This window comes from Pseudorca crassidens, chromosome 8 (genome assembly GCF_039906515.1).
Source record: "Pseudorca crassidens isolate mPseCra1 chromosome 8, mPseCra1.hap1, whole genome shotgun sequence".
Lineage (NCBI taxonomy): Eukaryota > Metazoa > Chordata > Mammalia > Artiodactyla > Delphinidae > Pseudorca > Pseudorca crassidens.
The window spans coordinates 45,640,679-45,659,636 of record NC_090303.1 but is presented as its reverse complement, the minus strand read 5'-3'; the positions used below and the strand labels follow the sequence as shown (position 1 = coordinate 45,659,636).

The 18,958-nt window shown below is 38.0% G+C and overlaps 1 protein-coding gene across 17 annotated transcripts in view; it reads right to left on the bottom strand.

Moving 5' to 3' along the window:
* Positions 1-18,958, bottom strand: part of ICA1 (islet cell autoantigen 1) — a 145,107-nt gene that overhangs the window by 120,576 nt on the left and 5,573 nt on the right. For 5 of the 17 annotated variants that reach the window (XM_067746296.1, XM_067746310.1, XM_067746298.1 and 2 more), the window contains 2 exons: positions 6,451-6,552; positions 2,436-2,601 (listed from right to left, as the gene is read on the bottom strand). In XM_067746296.1, coding sequence (XP_067602397.1) covers positions 2,436-2,601; positions 6,451-6,467 — 183 coding nt within the window. In that variant the 5' untranslated portion in view covers positions 6,468-6,552. Of the gene's footprint in view, positions 1-2,435; positions 2,602-6,450; positions 6,553-11,127; positions 11,147-18,958 lie in introns of those variants that run through there. The other 12 variants (XM_067746307.1, XM_067746305.1, XM_067746312.1 and 9 more) reach the window with 6 other exon arrangements.

The window sequence follows — 18,958 nt, the reverse complement described above, 5'->3', positions numbered from 1 at the left end:
AATGTTCTAATAAAAATGAATGCATGCATATATACTTGAAAGATTAAAAAACATTCCTACGAATGCTTAATATGATAAATCTTGGTCATGTAAAGTATAAATTTTACTAAATCTCATGTCATTACACTTCCTCCTCTACCTATTTAGGGAAAAAACAAAAACCCTTTACCATAAAACAAAACAGAAAATCAGCAGTCTGAGTATGTTCCTTAACAAATGCTTGATAACAGTATTCTGGGTCACAAACTATCAACACATTCCTGAACATAGGAGCAAGGACGTTAAAAAAAGTATGTTCAAGGGCTATTCTGCTGTTACTATTCACTTTTTAAAAACTGAAGTATAAATTAAATGCAATAAAATGCACACCTCTGGAGAGTTCAGTTCTGTGAGTTTGACAATTGTATACACTCTTGTAATCATACCCAAAGTAAGATAAGAAACATTTCCACTATCTAGTCAGTCTGCTCTGCTGTGGCAACCACTAAAAGACTTCTGTCACCACAGGTTAGTTTTGTCAGTTCTTGTACTTAAGAGCTGTTTTTCAGAAAATGATTTCATTAACAAGCAATTCTGACAAATATTTAAACTTAGTGAACATTTCTACCTGAGCTTCCCAACAGACTGTAATAGAATCTGACCATCATTACAGCTTGGCATACAAGCTTTCTTTGCCAGCAGAATACAAGTTCTTGTTTCATCAGCTAGTCTTCTATGGATAACTTAGTTGAAAAGCACATCAAAATGGTCTGCACATTGTTTTCACATGCTTTATTGGTGGAATCCATTCTCCTTCTCTATAAACATCAACATCAGTATTAAAACATTCCTGCAACAGAAATCTTTATCATGTGTAAAATGATTAGTCACAGTTAAGTACTTTGGATGCTATGTGCCTAGGACAGCAGGTATTTTGATTAAAGTACAGTTGGTTCAGTGAAAACGCTTCTGCAAGAACCTAAATATAAACATAAAATTACTGTATTGTGTTTCACGTGCTAGAAAATAACATATTCAATTACTTTTTGAGTAATGCTTGTATTTACTAGGTTGTTAAGAGGAAAAAAAGATAAATCTAGAAGATGTGAAAAGCATATGCAACTTACAATCATTTCAATTCTATTTAGAATACTAAAATCAGAATAGAGGCTTCCTGGCTCTACTTTTCTCCATTGAAGCAATCTCTGCTAGAACAGCTCTGTCAAACCCAGCTTCTGTTAGAACAATTCCACTGACAGAAGAAAGGGTTGGGAACTCATCTTAACTGCATTAACACGTACACTTATACAGTTAATACTTACTGAATGTGTACTGAGTGTCATGGAATCTGACCCCCTGGTGAAGGGAAGGCAGGCAAACAAACAGACACTTGAGATAATTCCATGAGAGATGAGTACTATGAATAGTGGCCCTGGGTCTGGTTCTACCGTCAGATGCACAGAATGAATCTTATCCCTCTTCCACATGACAGGCCTTCCCAGAGAACTGACAATTAACATATTTCCCCTCAACCTCTCTGTTCCAGAAAAACCATGGCTTGCACCACCCTGGTCACCCTTCTCAGAAAGCTTTATGAAATCTCGAGCTTTTGATTTTTGTCTCATTAAGTGTTCAGCTCAGTAACTTTAGCTTATGTATTAAATTTAGATATCATTCTGAATTCTTATCAGACCACGTGACATGTTATCTCTCTCTGTGCCCTGTCATTCACAGTGTTGAATGTTGTATGTTGAACACATACAGTGCTAAGTACGCTTTTTAAATTTTGGGTTTTTTAAAATTAATTTTTCTTGGAGTATAGTTGATTTACAATGTTGTGTTAGTTTCTGCTGTACAGCAAATGCTTTTTAGATTCTGATCTAAAGTACTGGCAGAATGTCCAGCAATCAGGGAATTAGTGGGCCTTTAACCAGTTGTACTAGTATTCAAGGATCATTCAGATATGAATTCAGCTTACTGTATTATTAACTAGTCTAACTAAATATTGGTTAATTCAATTCTAGAATTTTCCAGGATTCAATACAAGCTTATTAGACTCACTTTGCAGGATCTTTTGCCGTCATCCTGTTTTCTTTTTTTTTCTAAATGTAAACACTTGCCTGACCCTAGTGTTGCTATCACTGGCAATGGCTCTTTGAGTGCATTAATGTTTTTCAACAAACATTTATTGAGAATTTACCACATTCCATGCATTCCAACGAAGTGCTTGAAAAACAAATTAACTGAGGCATACTGGGGGTTACAGGAGAATTTGTGGGTTTTTAAAAAATATGCTGGTATTGAGTTAATCTGATCCTAGATTTTCCTTATGAACTAGCTGTTTGCAGTATGTTTTCAAATACAAAGCACACCTATGCTTGCCCCCATGAATACATTCTCAGACCCTGAGCCTAGGAAGGTGGCTGTGCTGGGGCTGAGGGCAATGAAGCGCTCACCTCCAGCTTGGCATCCAGGTCTGCGTCAGAGGCAACGACGTGTTCGTCTTCCTTCTTCCCTGTGGCTTTAATAAAGGCCTGCTTCGTTTCCCAATACTTCTGCTGCATCTTATTTACAACTGATTTATCTTGAGCATATCGATCGTGTAAGTCCCAGGGATAACTGCTAAAAGGCATTCGAAGAGCCATTTTACTCATGACTTTCAAAAAAGTTAAGATATTATAGTGTGAACAAATGTATCCAAACATTTACAACATTAATAAACATATAAGTACTTTCTTACATGGTTATTACACCAAAAGGTTAATCAAGTCTAACTTATACCAAAACCTTAAAAGTTAGTGAGGAAATTAAGAAACTTTTGCAGGAAATTGAGAAACTAAACCTTGAGGAGTTTAGATATCCAAAGACTGGACACACTCCTTTCAGAAGTAGACAAAGTGAGGCCAAGTCAGGCAAGGTGACTGCCTCAAGCACCCCAGTGAGTCAGAGAGAAAGCCGAACACCAATGTTCTCTCCAGCCCAGCATTACGGCCAACAATGAAGTGATGGCAGAAAAGTAGAGATAAGGGGCTGAAAAACAGCATACATCAAATCTGTATCACAGAGGTACCTAACACAGTCAATCTCATAGAATCAGAGAATAGAATGGTGGTTTCCAGAGGTTGAGGAGGAAATGGGAAATTACTAATCGACGGGCATACAGTTTCAACGGAGCAAGGTAAATAAGTTCTAGAGATCTGCTGTACAACACTGTGCCTAGAGTTCACAGCACTGTATTCTACACTTAAAAGTTTGTTAAAAGGGTAGATCTCATGTTTAGTATTCTTACTACAGTCAAATAAAATTTTGAAAAATAAAAAAGTATTAAAAAATTGATTATGGGTTTCTCATACTAAAACTTTAAATTCTTAAACATAAATGCTTAAAATACCGATAGGAAGCCATTCTTCTGGAACAGCACAGTGAAGATCATATCAAAAAGTATGTAAGGAAGAAATTGGAAAAAAATTCAATTCAGAATGAAATGGAGTTCTGTAAAAGTGACCAGGGTACCCAAATATTGACAGAAAGTTTGCCACTGGTGTTCCATCCCTCCTTGCTTTGTCTACACCTCCCTCCTGTCTAAGGTTCCCGTCCAAAAGCTCACACAGGACCCCCAGGCATCTTCCTCTGCAGACATGTAACTTCTTCCACCCCATCCCATTAGCACTCAAAATGTGCCAGACTTGTGTCCTAAAACAGAAATTGCTTTATACTACTATACCAAAATATGTATCTCAAAACTCGATGATTTACACTCTCCTGCCAGATAACATTTACAAGTTTCAATTCACACATTTGTTCTTAAAAAATCAGTTTCAGATGACTTCCTTAGCAATGGTTATCTTTGGAAAGAGGAGAAGGATTATGGTTTACTTCATGTCTTTCTGCATCATTTCAAAGCTTGGAATAAGTCCAGATATTTCATGTACAGGCATGATGACTGTACTTAATAATATTGTATTCAACACTGGAAATAGGCTAGGAGAGAAGCATTACTCTTCATGTTCACTCATCACACACAAAAAGTGGTAACTATAAAAGGAGATGATATGTTGGGACTTCCCTGGTGGGGAAGTGGTTAAGACTCTGTGCTCCCAATGCAGGGGGCCCAGGTTCGATCCCTGGTCAGGGAACTAGATCCCACATGCATGCCACAACTAAGAGTTTGCATGCCACAACTAAGGAGCCCGTGTGCTACCCACCTGCTGCAACTAAAGACCCAGAGCAACCAAATAAATTAATTAAATTTTAAAAGATGGTATGTTAACTAGCTTGACTGTAGTAATCATTTCACTATGCATATCAAATTATATTGCACACCTTAAATATATATAATTTTTATTTAAAACATATAAATAAAAACCATTTTGTTATGAGCTTAAATCAGAGAAAATAAGATGAAAATATGTATAGCTTTTATGTAAAAGATAATCCCTCTACACAGTATGTGCATTAAAAGATGGTAAGAATATACTCCCCCAAACTGTGGCTATTTCAGGGGAAAGGAATTTTAAGAGCGGGGACTAGGATGGATTTCTTTCTATTGAGGTTTTTGTTGTTGTTTTTTTTGCGGTACGCGGGCCTCTCACTGCTGTGGCCTCTCCCGTTGCAGAGCACAGGCTCCGGACGCGCAGGCTCAGCGGCCATGGCTCACGGGCCCAGCCGCTCCGCGGCATGTGGGATCTTCCCGCACCAGGGCACGAACCCGTGTCCCCTGCATTGGCAGGCGGACTCTCAACCACTGCGCCACCAGGGAAGCCCAGTTTTGTTTTGTTTTTTTTGGTTAAAGGTCATGGATTAACAACAAAAAAATTCTATTTCGAGGGGGAAAAAAAGGACTTTAGAGGTCATTTAGTGAACATGCCTCACCCGTTATTTAACAAATGAGGAATCTTAGGTTTCAAAACGTAAGGAATCTTGCCCAAAATCACACAGGATTAAAATCCAAGGCTCTAAATCCCAGCGTAGTGCGCATTTCAATGTTCTCTGCAGCCCTTGTATTTCAGCAGCAAGAAATGAAGTGGCACAGTAATGGGAGAAGGACTATGGGGAAGGGCTCATCTCCTGGGACTCTCCAATCTCTCCTAGGTGGATGACAACTACCTACTTCCCTGAGCCTGCTGCCAGGATATGACAGCCATTACGAGGGTCACAGGATGAAGCCATCCTTTTGTCTTAATGAGGCAAGCTGGAACAATTAAAAAAATAGTCTGACAACACTTACAGAGCTGTCAGATGGGGATACTCAGGGAAACTAAATCCCTTAGCTATTTATTAATTACCTTTTAAAGCTCATTACATTTTAAGACATGCAAAGTACTTTTAAAGTTTGACATTTGATATTACAGAGGACTTGGACCTGACTGCTTCTCTACTGAGAGAGGAGGGATTAAGAAGTATATTCCTTGGGGTGGTAACCGTAGCGCAGCGGTTAAGAATCCGCCTGCCAATGCAGGGGACACAGGTTTGAGCCCTGGTCCAGGAAGATGCCACACGTCGCAGAGCAACTAAGCCCATGCGCCACAACTACTGAGTCTGCGCTCTAGAGCCCATGAGCCGCAACTACTGAAGCCCGCGCACCTAGAGTCCGTGCTCCGCAACAAGAGAAGCCACCGCAATGAGAAGCCCACGCACCGCAACGAAGAGTAGCCCCCGCTCGCCACAACTAGAGAAAGCCTGCACGCAGCAACAAAGACCCAACTCAGCCAAAAATAAATAAGTAAATAAATAAATTTATTTTAAAAAGTATATTCCTTATTATAATCAATTGTACCTTTGAAAAATGAAAATATGCAATGCACTTTTTCATGATGCAAATTAAAGAAGGTAAAAAACGACAAAGATCTGCTTGCCCAGTGGATCAAGGTTTCAGAAGGGTTCAGAAACACTGCTTGTAACAGAACTGGAATTTATAACTGGTTTAACATGCTGTTAGATGCTTTATAGGCATGTGAAAGGCAGTGATAACACTGTCATGTAATTACCACATCTATTTTATTCAGCATCATCTACTTCCAACCATGACTGGCTCCTGAATGTTCATGAAGGTTGAAGTCATGACTATGTATTAATGAGTCTGAGTTATTTTTATTGTTATTTTATAGCCGCCCTATATAAAATTCCCTTATAACCCTAATACTTGAAGTTGTAAATAAGACAGATTAAAAAATGTATCAACTCATTACACTGAAAAAAACGGTGGTAAGAAAAGCCATTGTTAGATTCCCAGGAGAAAGTTACACATAAATGAATTTCTTAGAGAATATTTTTGATTATTGGTTTTCATATTACATTTAGTAGGGATACTGAAAACTTGACTATACTCAACATTGGGTATAGGCTAACATGTTATTTACTGCTATTGTGACTCTTGATTTTTCCATTCAGTAGACATTTATTGAGCATATACTACATGCTTTCTTCTTTCATTAGCCTCTCCCAGTTCAGAAGAGACAACAAATTACTTACCATTTGTGTCCTGACATGTTTCCTTCTTCTTCCTTTTCTACTGTTGATGATTTGGGGAGAAGGGACAGGGAAAAAGCATGAGAGGATAAGTTATATTATAACCTGAAATAAAACAAATATGTTTAACAGTTACACGCTATATTATAATTATACATTAATTTGACACATAAAGTTTTTCAATCTAAGCCATTTCTAGTTGTATCTTGGGGGCCAAACATTATTACACAGTATCACTGTACCCCAATGTCTAGAGTAGTTTAGTTAAGTAACACTGGAAGAAATATCCTCAATGAAGTTTAAGAAGTGAACAGGCAAGTGGAATGAAAAAAGCAGGTTGCAAAAGACTACATAAAATAGAGACCGTAACATTCCAAACAATACTCTATATTGTTGAAATATACAATTATAGAGTGAAGGTATAAAGAATTGCATATGAAGGACGAACACTAAATTCCAAACAGCAGTTACCACTGCAGTGGGGATGCGGAATATTATTTGAGAGGAGTATACAGGGACTTTGTACCCATAATATTTTCTTTGATAAGCTAGGTGGTGAGTATACTGCATCTGTCTGTCTCTTTACAGATTTTAAATCTTTCATAATCAGTATTTCTAGAAGGTAAACCAACACATTGCAAAAACAAACAAAAAGAATTGATAACCCAGAACAAGATACCAAGAAGCGTACAAAGGAGGAAAATGAGATTATTTCAGTTTTGACCAACCAAGTACTGTATTTTCATCTCATTAGTAAATATGGGAGTCACTTGATGCCTTTGCCCCTCATTCCACTTGCCCCCCTCGTGGGAGCTAGCCAACCCCAGGGAGGGGCAGAGACAGCCAGCCCAGCCACACTTGCCTACCAGTTACTGGAAAGAACGGAGAGTTCGCTACCTAAAGGAATGGCCTCTGACCAGACACAGACTGCTGGCCACTGGAGTGAATGCTCAGAGTGTGAATGCTCTGGCTACTTCAACAACATAAACCCAATCGTTCTCCCTCTGCCTCAGAAAGGGTCCTAACAACCAGGATCCCTAAAATGATCAGAGTTTCCAAGGCTTTTTTTTTTTTTAATTTATTTATTTGGGTGCACCGGGTCTTAGTTGCAGCACATGGGATCTTTGCTGCCGCATGCAGGATCTTCATTTGCGTCATGCAGGTTCTTTAGTTGCAGCATGTGGGATCTAGATCGTCCCCTGACCAGGGATTGAACCTGGGTCCCCTGCATTGGGAGCGCGCAGTCTTAGCCACTGGACCACCAGGGAAGTCTCTCCAAGGCTTTTAAAAAATGTTTTGAGGGAACGCAATTGAGGTGTTGATATTCCAGGCTTCAGGTATGGGGACAGGAAAGAGGAAGGACATTTTCTTAGAGTGTCCGGATGCCTCTGAAATGACAGCATCCCGTAACCAGCATCTCTCTTCTTCCTGGAGAGCATCCATGTGCTTTTTGGCCATTTGCATATCTTCTTTGGAGAAATGTCTATTCAAGTCCTTTGCCTATTTTTTTAATTGGGTAATTTTTTTGTTATTGTATTATAGGAGTTCTTTATATATTCTGGATATTAACCCCTTCTTTGATATATGGTTTGCAAATATTTTCTCCCATTTGGTAGGTTGCCTTTTCACTGTTGATTGTTCTGTTTGCTGCAATTTTTTGATTAATTTTTTATTATTAATATATTTAACAATGAGTTCTTTATAGTATAATAGATAATAAAAATCACTAAACAAACTGCCCTTTTCCTGAACTTTCAGGCTATTCCCAGATTATGATGCCATACAGCAGTGTTCCTCACGGTATTGCTTACAAGTCAGTTACGCAGGAATCTTCTGGGGTGTTAACATGAAGATTCCTGGGCCCCATCCCTTACCTACTGAACTAGAATTTCTGGAAATGGGTTTGGGAATCTGCATTTGTAACAGGTTTTGCAAGTGATTCTTAAGCACATTAAAGTCTGAGAACCACAGCTAAATGGCACAAAGGAAAAATCCTCTCTAGAAATAGATCATTCTTGAACAAACTTCTGGATTATATAAGGCACTTGAACAAAGGAATCATGGGTGGCAAAATCAGGTCAGCCTACAGGGGATATCTGAATGTCTCATGAGATGGCAGTTGCAGCCCGCACTTGCATCTCTTTTAATGTATGTTTCAGTCCCATACACCAGGGACAATTAATAAACATTTTAAGATTTACTGACAAAATCCATCTCACCTGGCCTATCACCTTCTAAATCCACAGTGTCAAAAGAACTATTTAAAAAAATTGTTATAATTCTCATCTGTTCATTCATTTCATTTCAACAGTTTGATTTATCAAACATGCATCGAGCATTTAATTAACATGTGGCAGGCACTGTCCCTGGCCTCAAGGAACCTAGAGTCTAGATCAGCTCTGTCCTATAGAAATATACTATGAGCTACATAAGTAATTTTAAATGATCTAATAACCATATTAAAAAAGTAAAAAAAAAATAAACCCACACATATATGGTCAATTAATTCACGACAAAGGAGCCAGGAATATACAATGGGGAAAGGACAGTCTCTTCAATAAATAGTGTTGGAAAAACTGGACAGCTACATGTAAAAGAACAAAACTAGACTAGTGTCTCACACCATGCACAAAACTAAATTCAAAATGGATTAAAGAATTAAATGTAAGACCTGAAACCATAAAACTCCTAGAAGAAAACATAGCCAGTAATCTCCTTGACATAGGTCTTGGCAATAACTTTTTGAATCTGACAACAAAAGCAAAAATAAGTAAGTGGGACATCATACTAAAAGGCTTCTACTTCCTGCCTAGCAAAGGAAACCATCAACAAAATGTAAGGCAACCTACTGAATGGGAGAAAATATTTGCAAATCATATATCTGATATGGGGTTAATATCCAAAATATATAAAGAACTCATACAACTCAGCAAAAGCAATCTGATTAAAAGATGGGCAGTAGATCTGAATAGACATTCTTCTCAAGAAGACATAGAGATGGACAACAGGTACATGAAAATATGCTTAACATTACTAATCATCAGGGAAATGCAAATCAAAACCACAATGAGATATCACCTCAAACCTTTTAGAATAGCTATTATCAAAGACAAGAAATAACAAGCATTGGCGAGGATGTGGAGAAAAGAGAACCCTTGTGCACTGTTGGTGGGAATGTGGTGGGAATGTAAATTGGCATAGCAACTATGGAAAACAGTATGGAGGTTCCTCAAAAGATTAAAAATAGAACTACCATGTGATCTAGCAGTTCTACTTCTGGTTATTTACCTAAAAAAAGTGAAAACACTAACTCAAAAAGATATTCACACCCCCATGTTCACTGAAGTCTTATTTACAATAGCTAACACACGGAAACAACATAAGTGTCCACTGATGGATGAATGGATAAAGAAATTGTTGCCTCTGTGTGTGTGTGTGTATACACACACATACACACATACTTATGATGGTATATTATTCAGCCATAAAAAAGAAGGAAACCTTGCCATTCGCAACAACATAAATGTACTTTGAGGGCATTATGCTAAGTGAAATAAGTCAGGTAGAGAAAGACAAATATCTTCTGATCTCTCTTATATGTGGAATCAAAAACAAAGAAACAAAACAAAAAAACAAGCTCATAGATACAGAGAACATATTGGTGGTCACCAGAGGTGTGTGGTGAGTGGCTGGAGAAATGGGTGAAAGGAGTCAAAAGGTTAAAAAACACGGGCAAGTATACAAATAGACACCTTACCATACAAGATATACAAATGGGAAAAAAATCATATACAAAGACCCTGATAATAAGGAGATTATAAGAAAATAACAGATATGAGAAATCCTACACATTGATTAGAATGGTTACATTCCAAACAAACAAAGCTGAAAATACCAGTCCTAGCAGGAATGTAGAATAACAGGAAAACTCATTCATTTAAAAAAAAAAGTAAAAAGTAAAAAAATTTAAATATATTTTACTTAACCCAATATATCTAAAATATTATTTCAACAGGCAATCAATTAAAAAATTACTAACTATACTTTGCATTCATGATTTTGTATCAAGTCTGAAAACTGGTATGTATTTTACACTTATAGTACATCTCAGTTGAGACCAGCCACATTAAATGCTCAAAGGCTAGATGTGGTTATTGGCTATAATATCGGGCAGTGCAGGCTGAGCAGGAAAGACAGACGTATATAAACATAATTTCTAGATCCAAGAGACTCTTGACATTTGCAAGAGACATATAAAAAGATCTTCATGTATCCCCAAATTTGTAAACTCTGCTGTAAAAATATCATTTTCCCTTTAAAATACAATAAAGTATATGTTTAGCTAATACTTCAATTCACGATTCTGCAGAGGAAGCTCTTTCTCCACTTCTGCCACAAAGCACTTATGAAAGAAGCCCAAAATGAATGGTATCAGGTCTCAAGGTTGTTAATAGCACAGAGAAGACTTCCTAAAGTTCTACTTGTGGTCACCTTACCTTAGGAGACAGGCAAGGAAGAGCAAGTATCAAGTTGCTCACGGACTGTGAATTCCATGATAAGAAAAAGAAAAGCACCAATATTGTTAAATTCAGCATGACTTGACCACATGAATGCTTGTGTTTCACTAAATTCTGTCTCCCCGGGGACAAAGCAGATGAGCCAATAATATTTAAGACCTACTCAAAGAAGTACGGGGTCTTCCCTGGTGGCGCAGTGGTTGAGAGTGCGCCTGCCGATGTGGGGGACACGGGTTCGTGCCCCGGTCCGGGAAGATCCCACATGCCGCGGAGCGGCTGGGCCCGTGAGCCAAGGCCGCTGAGCCTGCGCATCCGGAGCCTGTGCTCCGCAACGGGAGAGGCCACAACAGTGAGAGGCCTGCGTACCGCAAAAAAAAAAAAAAAAAAAAAAAAATAGTACAGGCCCAAGAGTTAATAGATCAATGAAAAGTTAGTTCCTAATTTTGATGTCGCAACCCTGAGAGTGGGAGGATGAGTGAGTGAGGAAAAGGTTCTGTGTCTAAGACAAGTAATAAAGGGGAAAGATGTCTCCCTACTCAGAGGTGGGACTGCTGCTGAGGCCAGCAGCATCTTCTTGGGTGACATAAGACAACCGACCTAATCCTCTTAGACTTTCCCAGGCTGCACTGTGATGGAATTATAATACTTCCACCTCAGGATCCGAGGCCAGGCATTAAAACCAGGAGCTGTTCTCTGACACACACATGTGGCTGCAAGACCATCTCGCCACATGGGGAAAACTGGGAGAAGTGGGAGCAGGGATACTTTGTTCAGATTTTCTACAGGGGTTCTGTGCAGTCATTATGTTCATTCTCCTCTATGCTTTTCTTCATGCTTGGTATGTTGAGTCTTCAATTTTATCCACCCATGTGGACAGACCACAACTGTCTCACTTGTTTTTATTTCCAATAGCCATTGAAAAGCCATTTTGAACACACTGGTTGGCCAATACCTAAGCAAAAGTTTTTTCCAAATACCCCAAGGTTCATAGAACACTAAAGCAAGCCTGGTTTAAACAAAGTTTGATGCATTGCTACAAAGTGGATTCGGTCTGTCCATGGCTGCCTCCAACCCTGATACTGGATTTTCCTCCTTGGAAATGTAACATGGCAGAGTATTTTCATTCCATACAGGCTGCCTTCAGCTGCACTGAACATTTGTTCCAGCCCAGAACACTTCTCTATGAGTTTATGGAGTTAGCTGATAGCACCTCTGATTACATTTGAATTATGCAAAGAGTCTAAAATTCTTGAGCCAATGCTTACGCAGAGTAAAGGTAAGATGAGTAGTTATATTTCACCATATCAATATTCTCAACACACAAAAATATTTCAGTAAGCTTCCTCTTGACTCACATTTCCTAAGTGTGTCCTGTTTCTTATGCAGTTTCATGCCTCAAATTAATTATCTTTCCAACTTTAGCAGTAGGTTTTTCTCTTCTCTCAGTGAGCAGGTTTTCTATTAGTTGGAGTACTAGCTGAGACTGAGTCCAGAATCCCTTTTTCCTATATCTGTACTGAGCATATGGTGGATTCTCTTGAATTGCAGATCAGAGCCACAGCCAAATTTGTCATTTGTCTAATTTATTCAAAATCTCTATTTTCTAACTAAAAATTGTCACCATCTTAGAGCACTTCAGTTCTGTTGTGCACAACCAGCATTTAGCTTTCTTTGGGAAGTGGGCCATTTTTCCCCCCAAAAGAAACACACTTTTCAAGAGAACAGAACAGAGTCTTACAGTGATGTGGGTGCATGGGGGTATGTTTGAATCATCCCATAGTAAAATCACTCATTCCCAAACACCAGCTTCACGGCACCACATGTCATTGAATCGAAGGTGCAAATCTGTTCACATTCCAACCTTCCTGAAACCAGGATGTGTTGTATAATCGATACCTTGTCAACTGTTTGGCAGTCATTTTTCCTTCTTCATGGAACATAAAATGGTAAAAGAGCTTATAAGCAATAGTTTCTTATATTTGATCAAATACAGAGTAATTCTTTAAAACTAAACCTCTATAAAATTACACATCACTATTTGCCATAGACTTTTGGGGCTATTTGTATATAAGTGAACAGAGAATCTGAAGTCAGGGGATGCCAAGTGCTGCCTGTGATGGGGAAGAAGTGCCATGGATGAGGAAGGTGCCCAGGGTTAGACGAACAAAGAAGTCAGGGCACCGAGCTGGCTTCCTACATAGCCTCTGGGCTGGGATTCTAAGAATCAGTAGTTGCTGGTCAGGGGAAGGGCAGGAGTGTGTGTGGATATGTGGGGAGGGTATTATACCAGGCAGAGGGAAAGCAATGAACAAATTGCTTCCACAGTAGAACTGCATGGTGTGTGTGTGCAACCAACTGTAAGCAGTTATGCAGTCCTAGAACTTGAAGAACAGGAGCTGTGACCGGGGACACATGGGGACCAGTCTCTCCTGGAGGGTAGACATTTGATGCTGTCTATTTCAAATGCAGTGGTCACTTTCTATGTCCTGTCTTTGCTACATTTCCTAATTGACTTTCCGTAACAAATGTTGGATGCCTTTGGCAGATCTCTTGGGTTTAGCTTCCAATTGCAGGATACTAATTTATATAATTTTCTCCTCATTCCATCTTTCCGTTTTCTCAGAGATCAACTTCATCTAGAAATATTACCAGTTTTCAACAGTTGGTTTTGTTTCTCTGATGCATAACCTCAGAACTAATACAAGCTGTATAATTTAAGAGCCTAGAGGGAGTTGAGAAAACAATGGAATGAAGCCCCTTCCTTTTAAATTGGGGAACCTGTGATCCAGAGAGAGCCAAGCAAATCAGCTTCAGAGCCAGGGCTCAGATACAGGCTCCTAACGACTTGCCAAATGAAGAAACACACATTTGTCAGAGGTTCTAGGTGCCACATTAAAAAACAATTTATGTTTGTACTTTTTATTTTGTTCAATGTATTTTCATCTTTTTTCCCCAGAAGTTTACCTCTAGTCACTTTCTCTTATGTCTACAATGATTTTTATAATTTCCCATGTAGAGAAGGAAAAGTGTTTTAAATATAAATATTTAAATGGTTTCAGTAGAAATGGGGAGGAAAAACTAAAACAATTCCTCCAGGCATAATTAACTATATTTATTTTTATTATTATTTCAATCTTGATGCATCAAACTGTGTTCACACATAGTTGATAAAGAGAGATCCCTGTGGAAGGTGGGAAGTTGAAGTATCTTCTATCCTTTCAAAAGCTAAACATTAATTAACGTAATGTGATTTTGACTAGCTTTTATGGGTGTTTTTCTATGTCTCAGATATCACAGCCTTCCTTTTCAGATTTTGATAGGGTTATGACTACTTGAGCATTCCATATAACTTTAAATGGATTCTGTTTCTAGCTGAGTTTGGGTCTCCTGCAAATGATTTTTAACATTTCATAAATTCACAAGCAAATGTGAAACACCATCATGATTTAATTTTATGAGTCATGCTTTAATTTTGTGAGTCAGCAAGTCCTACAGGAGGAAAGCAGAATTCTAACCTTATTCAAGGCAGCTAAAAGATAGATGATAGATGAGTTTTTATTTAAACCCTACACATGCAAGTTTGCATTTTCTGTTAATGAATTGGGGCTTAGGATATTTTTAAAATATTTTTAAATGATCGCTCACATTTCAAAACAGCTCAAGTATTATATACAGGCATTAATTAAGCTTAATAACTCCCTAACTCTATTAAAATCACATCCTGAAGTAAATATTTTTAACGCCAGTATAACTTTTCTCCCAATATGCTGCTCAATATAAAATCCGGGAAACCCACGACCATGCCACAAATCTGTCCCTCCTCCAAGTCACTTCACTATCTGGCCTCACTTGGCTCATCTGTAAAATAGTAGACTAGGCTAGCTGACATCTAGGATGCCCTCAGTCACAAAACCATGAAGCTAATTTTAATTATTTTCAGAGATATTTACATCTAAGAGAAAGCTTAGAGATAATGAACACAACATCTTCCTTTTTAAAGATAAGGAAATTGGGTTTCTAGAAAGAGAGACTTTTCCAAGATCAGCTTAAAGATCAAGTTTAGGAGGAGGAATTCTGGGACTGAAACACTCATCAGCTGATTAGCAACCTGGTGCTTTCCTGAGTCTCTTCCTCTCTTCCAAGAGATGTCTCTCAAAGGAAAATATCAAATATAGTATCCCATATTTGAAGAAACGTTAAAAAAAAAGCCAATGTATTCTCTAAAAAGCTTTCATCCTTAACATTAATATTAGTTAAAAATATTATGTCCCCACAAAACAAACTAAAATCAAAATAAACCGCAAACTCAAATTGCTCACAAGGGGCACAATCTAGGTCTTGCTCTTCTTTCTCTCGCTTACAGCCCTGCTTGCAAAGGAGGAGTAAGGGTGAATTTTGTGCTGCAACAAAACTCATGATGGTAGTAATGACGAGGCTAGCATTGAACACAACAAACCTCAAGGAAATCTAAAAGAGCAAATAATACGAAATGGATTAGAAGACTGGAAACAGATAGGAACAAATAGGGTATCTTTGCTAAAGAAAGGATTTTAAAAAACCCTTGCTGTATAAATTATATTCACCCTTGATTTTATTTAGGTTGGTTTATGTAACTTTCAAATGTCAATTCAAATTTAGCATACGTATGGATTTTAATCTCTGGTACTTACAGTGGCTTTTTCTCTAAAAGCTTAATGTCACAAGGTGAAGAATGAAGGAACACCCTAGTCAGACAAAGGTCTCAATCAACTTCTGTCAAGAAATACTAGAGGCTTCAACTGCCAGCATAGAACATTATTAAATGATGGGAATACATGTTTTCCTTAAATTAAATTTTAAAACTGCATTTTATAATTGGGATAAATTTTTTTTATGAAAGATTAATCTGAGATAAACTAACTTTCTCATCCGAGACTGTGGTGTCCAGTACATCGGCCACTTGAAATATGGCTAGTTTGAAATATTTCAAACACACATGGCTATTGAGCAACTTGAAATATGGCTAGTTTGAAATCAGATATGCTTTCAAGTAAAACACACACTATAATTTGCAGACTTAGTAACCCCCCAAAAGTAAAATGTCTATTAAGAAATTTGTATTTTATACTCATTTATATTTTATGTTGATAAAATTATATGTATTTTATATTGATATATATGTATATTTAAATTTTATATAACTAAATAGCTATATTATATATAAATATATATTTACATATTATATGTTATATTTAATTATGTTCATACTTATTTATATTTTATATATGTATTTTTATATTTTATGTTGAATAATATTTTGGATATACTGGGTTACATAAGTATATCATCTAATGCCCCCTGCTTCTTTTCAGTTGTTTCAATATGCCTCCTAGAATGTTTTAAATTACACATGTGGCTGCCCTTATATTTTTATTGGACAGCCTTGGTCTAAGGCATTAAACAAAGCAGCAAACAGCTAAAAATTAATTCCGTAACTCAGGTTATCAATCTTCTGTACAAATATAAATACCTTTAAACAGTTTTCTCCCCAGAATCTCTGACAATTATCCTGTCAGAGATGTCATTACAAAAATAAAATCTTATTTATATACATGTGTATGTATATATACAAAGACCATATATGTGTATATATACGTGTATATATAATCTTTTAAAATGAACTACAAAATGGCTACAATTCACATTTTCATAATAAGTTGCTTTAAAAAGGTCCAACTCTATATGCAAAATATACTGCTTTAAATCAGATTCACAGGAATGATTATGTGAAGTGGATGAACTACCTTTAGGCCATCAAAAGTGAGAATATAAGGACAATCAATCTCTCTCTCTCTCTCTCGCTATATATATATATATACACACACACACATACGCACATATATAAATACCTACAAATATAAAATGCATACATATATTTATAAATGAAATATACATAACTCATATATAAATATGAATGGTTAATAATATTACAAGTGTGAAGGAAGAAGAAGAATGTGAATGTAGTGACGACACCTATATGAAATTACACATAAGCATAATGTCAACAATCAGAACAATTGGGGAGATACTACTGTTCACAAAGTTCTCTTTCTTTAAGGTTAAATTCATAATTGAAAGCCTCTTAAAGAGATGATCAAGTAATTTCTTAGGCCTCCCCAGGATCACTCAGAGATAGGAGAGAACTTACAGATCATTCAGTCCAATCTTCCCCTTTCATAGATGAGCCAACTGAGGCCCAGGATTGAAGGAAATTTCCCAAGGCACAGAGTAAGCTTTTTTCATTAGTTTTAAATTACTGAAACACACATACACCAGTACGTGGTTTATAAAATATCTATGCTGTGCACAGGTCCTGTAAACAAACCCACACAGCTCCTTTCTCTGGAAACGGCACGGATTCAAGGACTTTCCTTGGTAAAGTAGTGGCCCCTAAATCATGTTGGAGTTTGGGCTGGTTTAAGAGCAAGGGATGAAGGCAGCCCAGGCAGGGGAGGGAGATGCAAGAGGAGGACCTTTAAATAAAAGTCAGCAGCAAAGGGAAGCAGGCAGAAAGAGAGAGCTTTGCATTTTCACGTACCCCAATTAACAGAGCCACCCTTGGGTCATCTACTTGGTGTTATTTGAGAACTAATAAAAGATCCCTTTTCCAGGTTCTTGCTACTTTCTTAGGGAAGACATTTACTGGAATAAACAGCAGCAATAGTGCTGTTATTATTAATAGTGAATAAATTATTAACCATTATTAATAGCAAATAAGGCACAAGACCAATTATTTTGGTGGGAATCAGGAAAGACAGGTCTATTGGACATATACCTGGTAAGGCACGTAGAATAACCAGGTAGAACCACCAGGAAGTAGCTCAAAGGCACAGAGCTTCAGGTCAGGAGTGCAAAGAAGAGAGAAGCAGGAAACAGAAAGCGGCAAGTGGTTTGGTACCAACGCAAAGTTTACGTACTTCACAATGTTGCCCATGCTGCCTACGGCAACACAGAGGAAAGAGTATTAGATACAAGGACACTCAACTCCTGGCCTTCAGGGAGCAGCAGGTAGAAGGAAAATCCCCAGGGTGGTGATGACCAGCCTCCCTCCTCATGCTCTATGCGGAATCACGGCCCTGGGCATTGTGCTGGGCCCCTTCTCTCATGGCTTCCACTCTTCATCACCACTACTCAGTTCTTTGGAACCATCCAGCACCATGACTATAACCACTGCTGTTCCTTTCCCTTCAGAAGGGACAGGTCTTACCCTTTTGCCCCTTCTCACCTTGGTCCATCTATTATCCCTTCTCTTTCAAGTTAATCAACCTCTCTTTCTGCCGTCAACCCATATCCTCCAACCTGTTTCTTCCTCCAGTTACCATCCTCTTCCTTCTCTTCACAAAGTTCTTCTACGCCCACACAGTCTGGTTCCTTTCTCCACCACACCAGAGAAAGGTTTTCACCAGGAGCCCAACTCAAGTTCTCCTCTCGCTTGACCTTTGACTAAGCTCCCCTTCTTGACTTCTCAGAAAACACTCTCTACACTTTGGTAATTTTTCAGTTTCCTTTGTTAGCTCCTTTTCCTCTGTGTGCAGTGATATCTTGAATATCATTGCTCTACAAGGTTCCAACCTTAGCCGTCTTCTATTACACTTTACTTGCTCCCTCTAGGTGATTTAATCCACTTCTGTGGCTTCAACCAACAGCTGTATGCCAACAACTTCCAGAATTAAACACCTCTCCAGAGACTACAGTAGGGGGATCAAAATGTGGATTTGGTGCTCTGGAGAGGTATTTAACTCTCCATTTTCCTATGGTCATCTTCACCTGGATGTCCGATAGGCACTTCAAATTCAGGACCTCTAAAACTAAAATTATCTCTCTCCATCTCCACCCCCAAATGTTTCTTTTTTCTGTGGTCCCTATGTTAATTACCAGCACAAAATCTACTGAGTGGCCCAATTTGGAAACTTGACTTCTTTCTCGTCTTTAGCTGCTGGTCTCCAAGTTCTCTC